Here is a 9,065-nt window from a genome sequence, read left to right as displayed (position 1 = left end):
GAACGGCTCGATGACGGATTGATATGTGATCGATGGATTACTTATCGATCCGGATAGGAGATCGATAGAGGATTGAGCCATAAAAAATCTTGAGTATCGATCCGTTGTCGATCCCTTATCGATCCATATTTTGATCGATTGCCGATCGATCTTTCATCGATTATCAATACTTACTATTGGATACTTTTGGTATACTATTATCGATCGGATATCGAGTACGTATATTTATCGATTATGGATCGATAAACGATCGATAGGTAATCGATTAATGATCTTGGTCCAAAAAATCTTGAGTATCGATCTTCTATCGATCTCCTATCCGGATCGATAAGTAATCCATCGATCACATATCGATCCGTCATCGAGCCGTTCTGATGATCGATCTTATCGAGCGCGGGGGCTTGGTTACATTGAATTACCTTCGATCATTTTGATTACACAACATTTTATCGATCACCATTCAAACATCATTTGAATTACTGACAGTAAACTAGACAGGAGACCCGTGAAGTGTTTTTTACATTGATATACACATGCCAAACTATCCACCCCCAGGCTGTCGGTGAACCAGACCAAAATTTCTAGGCAAGTGATGAAAAAGTTTGCCCTATAAAGGTTTACCATAACTTTTTCGATTCCAGGAAACTTAGCTTGATTGACTGGAAGAATACGGTAAATCATAGGCTGCTCGCATCCACTAACGAATCTGTACCGTACTTAGCGCTAACTTTCAATCATTTCAAATACCGAGCTTAAGTTTGAAACATTGAAAATGGCCCGGAAAATGCAAAGACGACCCTGCCAGCTCACCGGATATTGTGGTACCGGACATTTTGATAAGAATACTTTTTACCACCGGACAACCCCAACACCAGACTTATGGAAGTCTGAAGTCCGAAGTGTTCGGTGACACATTTATTTTTTTTCTGATGCATGTCCAGTGCTTAGAGCTCCCGGTATTTAACACCAGACTGTTCGGTGCGCCGGCAGGGTCATATTCAAAGAAATTTCAGTTCTGGGGGTGGTCGTAGCACTTTTTTATCAGGGGATTGTAACAAAAATCAAAAAAAAATTACTGGAACAGAGTTTTCCAAAGCTTTCTGACCACCTGAGAGATTTTGGTACTTGAAATTCAATTGTTAATCAATAAGAGGTCGTTCAATTACTTCAATCATTATTGACAACTTCGATAATCGAATTTATTGATTAGCACCGTCTGGTTATAGACAAGCTTTTCCAGGAGGTTTTCCAATTTGATTTTCTGAGGGTTTTTTTTTTGGTACATTTTTTAAGAATTTCCAAAGGGGGTCATTGCTCCTCAAATGGCAATTTTGTAATTTTGTAAAATTGCTTTTTCCATTTAATTTTACAGCATTTATTTTCCCAGATTTTCTATCATTTGCGAAATTAAAAGTCTGATTTACATCAAGAGGCAAAAGAGTAGAAAGAACATATCTGAATGGAAGAAATTTTTGCGGCATTTAATTTTGCGGTTTTGGGTGTCAAATGCAAAATAAAATGCCGAGAAACACAAATCTTACGTTCGGAAATTTTACCTCTAAATTCCATATTTTGAGGCTAGATTAGCCTAACTTAAAATGCCTTCAACCGCTAAATTAAATGCCACAAAATTTTCTTCCCTTAAGGTAAACAATTAAAAACCAGCTTGAACTTATCAAATGCCATCAAATCTACCTGGTGAAAAAGTGTTGTGTTTGAAAAGATTTGGAAAATACATTAGAAGCATTTTTAATTCAATATTATTTTTATCATTTTTTCTCTTTCATATCTATTTCATTTAAGAATTACAATGGAAGAAAATGACCAATTAAGAACATTTATTCGCAATGTTGTGGAAGAGAGGGTGGAAGAGATGGTTGGCTCTCCCCCTCCTCGAACATCTCCTTTGCCTCCAAATCCATCAAACATGGCAAACTTGGTTGCTAGGACAAGATCATTGATTAGAAATGCAGCTGCTAGTGCCAACAATTTAAACACTACAAATACTTCCCCGGCTCATCCAAATCGGATTTTGACTGGAGGAAAGAGAAAAGCTCCTAAGGAGAGTACTCACGAACTCACAATGTTGCTTCCTAAAGAGGATGCCATTGAAAACTACCCTTTTGCTGAGGTTTTAGTTTGTGCCAGAACCATGCTGACGCTACACAGCAACATGTTGGAATCAGAAATACGGACAACAATTGTTAGATCCTGTAGAGGAGAGATAGCCTTCAAAGATGATGACTTTGTTTTGTGAAAAGGTATAAAAAATAGAATCTACGCCCCATCTGTTGCTTCAGGGTTCTCATATGACTACGATCAGTTAAAGAAGTTAGCAGGACAAGGAAAAATTTATGCACGATTGAAAAGAATGCCACCCATCGATCTTAACATTGATGAAGATGATGATGATGAAAGAGTACTACCACAGGTTCTGCGAAATTTTCAACAGGTGAGCAAGATTTTGAGCATGTTTAGGTCACATATGGCAAAAAGTCATACTTCAATTTACAAAACAGTCCAGTCTAAAATTTGGGAAATATAGCCATGAGGTAGCAGAAACACTAACAGCTGAATGGTGGCATAACTCAAAAGAAATCTTAGGTATTTCAAAGTATATTAGGAGAATATTAATGTCTTACCGTCTTCATTTTCGAAATTTATTGGTGTTGTGGTAGCGTTAACCATTTTGCTTTAAATCTTTAGTTGAAAGTATTGAGTTGGTTTTGATTTAAAGAGATATTCTTTTTGGTTTTTATTTTTTATTTTTGATAATTGCGAGTTGATTATGTTTTTTGGGTATCCTCTGTTTAGAAGGGTGGATTTAAGATTCATTAGTTCTTTTTTTTAATTTTGTTGTCTGTAGTTATTGTTCTGTATCTAAGTATTTGGGTATATATAATGTTAATTAAGGTGTGTTTCGGATGGTATGGCGAGTAGTGTAGAAGGGAGTCTGTATCAGTTGGTTTTTTATAAAGTTTACTCATATATGTGTCTGTAGGTTTGTCCAGGTATATTGTGGTGTCAAGAAAATTAATGGATGTTTTAGAGAATTCAATGGTGAATTTTATTTGTTTATGTACACTGTTGATATTTTTGAACATGTCAAGTAAATTTTGTTTATTTCCGTTCCATATTATGAATATATCGTCTAGGAACCTTTTGTAAATCTTGATGTAACTATTGAATGGGCTGTTTATGATATGTGTTTCTTCAAATTTTCCAAGGAATAAATCCGCGTAGGCCGGCGCTAGCCTTGTTCCCATGGCGGTTCCCCATAGTTGTTTATATAGTGTCGATTTGAATAAAGAATAGTTATTTTGTAACACAAAAAGAAACAGGGTTTTTAGTATTGTTGAATTGGGAACAAATTTTGGTAATATGTTTCTATATTTTTCTACATAGTATAAACAGGCGTCTAAAATAAACCCTAGAGGGTGTAGGCTGCACGCATCCCCTCTGATATGATTTGATATAGGGGATGCGTATCGTCTAAAATATTTCTGTCCCAATTTACCCCCGTCTTTTCTTTTTCTTTTTTTGATTATGCGTCATAGCAATACAATGACTTCTTTTTTTCTTTGTTCCATGAATAAAAATTTATAATTATGGAAACAACAACACAATGACTTCATTTTTTTCTTTCTTTGATTGGATGTGACGAAATTATGTAAATTTATGCAAATTTTGCCTACCCCAATTCTGGGGTAGATCTCGGACGGGAATTTCATACACGATACGCATCCCCTATATCAAAATCAATTTCGGGGATGCGCGCAGCCTATAGAGGGTGTTACAATCACGGCCCAGCTAAAGCTTTGATGGCAGTTTTGTTGATTCTGGTACCCAGTCAATGTGGGTGAAAATGATGACCTTGTAGTGTTTTGCTATTTGACATTGAACAAATTTTTTAAAGTGACCCACATCAACTGGATACCAGATTGATAAAAACTCCCATCAAATCTCATGTCAAACACACCCTCTAGGGTTTATTTATGATCTCTATGGTTGGAGCTTGGGCACGCCCAGCCCAGCAGATTACAGGCAAAACTTAAAATAAAAAGCCTCTTTCAAAACGATTTTCAAACTTTTTCGTAGTAATCTTTTTTGTTCCCTTGGAAGGTTTTCTCTCAAATGAACCAAAAGTTTTTTCATTTTGACCATTTTTCCTTTTTAGATGACGTCATGTCGCCTTATTTTCTTAATATCTCGAGATATAGAGATTTTCAGATATAGGTTGTGGCCTTTTTCTTTACCGGTTTTTCATGCTCTTTCGAATGGAACAAAAAAAATTTTAGATTTGACGACTTTAATTTTTTGTAACAGGGGTGTTAAAATTTTGTAACCCAAAATTTTCTTGACCCTTGAGGGGTCAGGGCATCAGATCCAAAGTTAGTTTGCTTGTAACAAATATGGTGCACACGAGAATACATAAGCCCCTGCACTGTGAGAACTTTGAGAAAATTCTTGAAGATGAACAAAATCTTTCTTTGTTTTTAGGCCAATAACTCCAACACTCAGCAATCTGACGTGAGCAGAACCAATGATTCACAGCAACCTGGCAGTAGCAGAGCCAATGATTCACAGCAGCCTGGTGGGAGCAGAGCCAATGATTCACAGCAACCTGGCAGTAGCAGAGTCAATGATTCACAGCAACCTGGTGGTAGCAGAACCAATGTTTCGCAGCAGCTTGGTGGGAGCAGAGACAGGAATTTTGAAATTTTGACTGGAGTATTTCCTGGTGCACCCACACATGTCGTAAACACTGCACTCTCGCAGACATCTGACCTTGATGAAGCAGCAGACATAATTGCTCAGGAATTGTGTCCAGTGTCTATCGAAAAAAAACTGACCGCCCAACTTGCAGGAAAGCGGAAATCAATTGTTCATGTTAATCCTGAAACTCTTGTAAATAATGTATACACTCTGTACAAAGACCCAAATCTGGATTTTGGAATACCATTACAAATCATCTTTTCGACGGAAGCATCGCAGGGACCTGGGGTTGATCTCGGTGGCTTACTCCGTCAGTTTTACACAAGTTTTTTCCAGCAGATTTCAGATCCCTACGTTGTAACCAACAAGCTTTTTGAAGGGGAACTGCCAATGTTGCTCCCTGTATCAACAGCTGAAACGTATATCAATGAAAACTTTGTCATGGTTGGAAAAATAATTTCCCACTATATATGCCAGGGAGGAGACGGTTTCCCATATCTGGCACCTACAATTTACACTTACATTGTGACAGGCTGTATCAAGGATTCTTTGTTTGGGATTGATTCAAAAGAAGTAGCAAGCCCAGTCTACAAGAATCTTATCAAAAAGGTAACTAAATATATACTCATTATTTCACTGTCACGTTACAGTGCATACACTGTTTTACCTTGAGATCCTAATACTACTGTTGTTTGTTTATTCATTTGTTAGCTACACTTTTTGAGAGCAAAAATTTTACAATAAGGCTAAGAATAAGCAAAGGCCAAGATATCTAGAATTTTTGTTGAAAAAAGCTCTAAATCATAGTGTCCCCTGAAGGAGTTCCAAGTCTCACTCTATTAGAAATGAGGTCTCAGCCGAATCTAAAATCACCCCTAGTGTAAACCTCAATATTTTCTTATTGGGAAACTCTCCCACTCACAAAGCCAACGTTGGAAAAGGATTTTTCACTGAAGTTAATTGTATGTTTCAAATTGTGATACCTTCCTTCCCAAAGAAGTGAAAAGAAATTGTAAATTGGATGCATGGTGTCACATGCAAAATCACCTTGAGATTGCATATGATTGTACTTGAGAAACTTTAAATTGAGGACCTTAGTCTCACCACTGAAAAAAAATTTTCAAAGATTTTTACAAAACGATTCTGCAACTTAGAGATTGGCTACTTGTCTATGAAATCACTATTTAATGAATCTCTTTCTAGTTTAAGTCATGTAATCTCTTGAGCAGATCCTGATTGCTCCATTCATGGTTTCTCAAGTGGATCTCTGGCATAGGCAAGGTTAATGAGAAAATGTAAACAAATCTGTGTAAACCGTTTTGCCTGAAACCAAAAAGAAAGGGTTGGGTTGATTTCATGTGCAATTGTGCGATCCAATTTTAATATTTATCCAAAATCTGGTCGAAAACACCAAGGCAACATAGTGAGCTGTTTATGGGGTTAGTACTTGTGAGTGTGCACAGGGTAGTTGAATTTCATATTTTGTGCTTTTTTTCTATATAAACAGATATGCAACGCTGACACTGCTGAATTGGAGGAGCTATCAAGTGATGAGACATTATGTATCATCATAGATGAGATAAGGGAAAGATCGGTCCTTACAGTAAGTTTTTCCTTATTGATAGTTTTGTCAAACCTAATTTTATGACTTTTTCATACTTAGTTGTTTGGTACATGATTAGCTTTCTTGTGTTAAAATTTTGTTCACTTGTTTGCACCTTAAACCTTTCTTCTCGAGCATCCAATTCATCATGGTGAGCTAGTAATCACGTTCCTTTTGTTTACAAGATGAAATCTGAAATAGAGTTTTGGGATCAATATGTGGAGAAAAAAATTTCATGCGGCTCTTTTTGTCGCCCATTGAACTGGAAGCAAAAATATTTTTTAACTTTTTTACCTCAAGCTCCTTTTTTACAGGCCTTTTTGCCTTTTTAGATGCCTAGTTGGCAATTTTCGGTTGTTTTTGCAGCCCTAATTGGCGTAAGGGTAAAATTAACCTGTGGCAGAATTAGGGCTGTTGGAAAAAGGGCTGGTGAAATAACGAGCAGATAAAATATCAAAAGAAAGATTTGCTCTAGTCATTGTTTCCCCGCCTTTATAAAGGGGGATCATTCTGATTTCGCCCCTTTTCTTTAGGTACTTAATTGGTATAAACTTTTGCGGGGATTATATTTCATCTGCTAAATTTTGAGATTTCGGGGGACTTAATCTCGCAGATGAGGGGTTTGCTAATTTTTCGCAGGGATTTAGTTCGGATGATCAGGCTTAGGTCTCTATAGATTACTTTTGATAGTGTTAAAAATTCGAATACGAGAAGATTCCACGCAGAATGGGATTCGAGGAACGATAATAATGAATCTAAAGAGGAAAGAGCAAAACAAAACTCATAATACATTATTCAGTATTTAAGATTTTCTTATATTGAAGAAAAATTTGTTGCGGGGATGAGGATCTTTCAAATTTCCATTGGGACTTATTTTTGCGGATGACACCCAAATCCGCGTAATTTTATCCTGCAGAAGTTGACCCTTTTTGTATTAAAGTATTTGGGGAAAGTGAAAAATTTGAAATTTAACGAGGATAAATAAAGGAAAATAAAATTAGGGGATGTTGGAATCAAAACATTAAAAAGAATTCCCAGGTACCTATTAAAAAGTGGCCATATAGTGTTAAGGGCTACTTAGACTACAGCAATATATTGCTCATCAATATATTGTTGAATATTGTTGGAATATTAAAAGTAAGTGTAAGAGCCCTGACAATTAATTGCGAGACGTTAAAAGTAAATAAAATTTCGCTAACAATTAATTGTCGGGGCTCTTACACTTGCTTTTAATATTCCAACAATATTCAACAATATATTGATGAGCAATATATTGCTGTAGTCTAAGTAACCCTTAAGAATCACATATCAATTGAAATTTTTGGGTTGCTACCCCTAACAAGGGTCCTAACCACGCCCAACCAATCCAAAAAAATTGAAATAAATGGTGGGGGATATTAAACAAGGGGGAATCGAAAAAAAATCCGGAATTTTAGTAGGGGAGCCAACCCAGTAGGACTCTGTCTTAAATAGCCTATTTTTGCCCTAATTTGCCTATTTCTGCCCTAATTTGCCTCTTCCCTTTTATCAGGAACTTGAGGGTATAAAGTTTTTTTTTATTCTGTTCTAGGAACATACTAAAAGTAAGATTTTACAATCAATGGTGGTGTTTGATGTGTTAATCAGACGAAAAAGCAGTCTTGATCAACTAAGAGAAGGCCTCCAGACACTTGGCGTGCTTGATGCAATCAAATCACACCCTGATGAAATGAGGAAGTTCTTTGTCTGTGAGAAAGAATTATCAAGCGATGATGTTGTTGCTACGCTGGAATTTGTGAATGGTAGCAACGAAGAACAACTGCTTACTAAACGCACCATTGAAGAATTTAGTGTCCAGGAGTTGAAACAACTTTTAACTTTTGCTACGGGGTCGCCAACCTTGTTTGCCTTGAGAAACAGGAAAATAAAAGTTAAATTTGTTGATGGTACAGCTTTTGCAACTTCCACGTGTTTTTTTCTACTTGCTATTCCACGAAATTCTGTGACGGATGAACTCTTGGGAATCTGTATCAAAGCCATTATAGATGGATCAGGATTCAACTCCTCCTAGACATTAGACTTCTAATTCTATTTTTGCTTTACTGGAAAAAAACTCTACTTCTAGATGTTCTTTTATTTTACTCTTGATTTTTTAGTTGTTTTAGGTTGTTTTGTTTCTATTTGTTTTCTTTTTTTTGACTATTGCAATTTTATCGATTTTTTTCTGGAAATGAAAATAAGGAGAATGATTCCGTCATTATGGATTCTGATATGCTGGCTATTCCTCGCAATGCGCTAACAGATGAAAGTATGGATTTTAAATGTTTTATGGAGTCAATCATAAGTGGATCAGAGTTTAACACTAGTTAAGTTTAACACTGGTTAAACTAGCAAAACTTTATCTTGTTTTCTGTCTTTTGTCTTCCCGCCTCTATTTGAAGTAGGTAACTATGAAAGGTGAATTTTTCACATTTAGGCCTTTCATTTAAATGAGCCTACACTTGTTAATATTAATATTTGTTAAGTTAATATAAAGATTTTATTTTACAGAGTATACTTTAGATACACGCTAATTTTATTATAAAAAAGAAAGCTCTTTCAAAAACTGGCATTCCACAGATAGATATTCAATGCACAAAAAATACTAATTGTGTTCAAAAAGTCTTTGGAGTTTTAACGAGAATCATATAAAATTGTTTGCGTATCCCTCTAAATTTGAAATTTTAATCTTTGGTTTCGTGATAAATTTGTATGATAAACTTTAATA

General features: G+C 35.9%; 1 protein-coding gene across 1 annotated transcript; it reads left to right on the top strand.

Annotated features, from left to right (window-relative positions):
• The first annotated feature begins 1,810 nt into the window (after positions 1 to 1,810).
• Positions 1,811 to 8,639, top strand: LOC136804893 (uncharacterized). The gene is made up of 5 exons (XM_067061404.1): positions 1,811 to 2,066; positions 2,262 to 2,452; positions 4,501 to 5,325; positions 6,224 to 6,319; positions 7,890 to 8,639. Exons 1-5 carry the CDS (start codon positions 1,811 to 1,813, stop codon positions 8,367 to 8,369), a joined length of 1,848 nt encoding a protein of 615 aa, XP_066917505.1. The 3' UTR covers positions 8,370 to 8,639.
• The last annotated feature ends 426 nt before the right edge of the window (positions 8,640 to 9,065 follow it).

Source organism: Clytia hemisphaerica, unplaced genomic scaffold (genome assembly GCF_902728285.1).
Source record: "Clytia hemisphaerica strain Z4C2 unplaced genomic scaffold, Clytia hemisphaerica genome assembly, whole genome shotgun sequence".
Lineage (NCBI taxonomy): Eukaryota > Metazoa > Cnidaria > Hydrozoa > Leptothecata > Clytiidae > Clytia > Clytia hemisphaerica.
The sequence above is the reverse complement of the archived record's forward strand: the minus strand, read 5'-3'. Positions and strand labels throughout refer to the sequence as shown.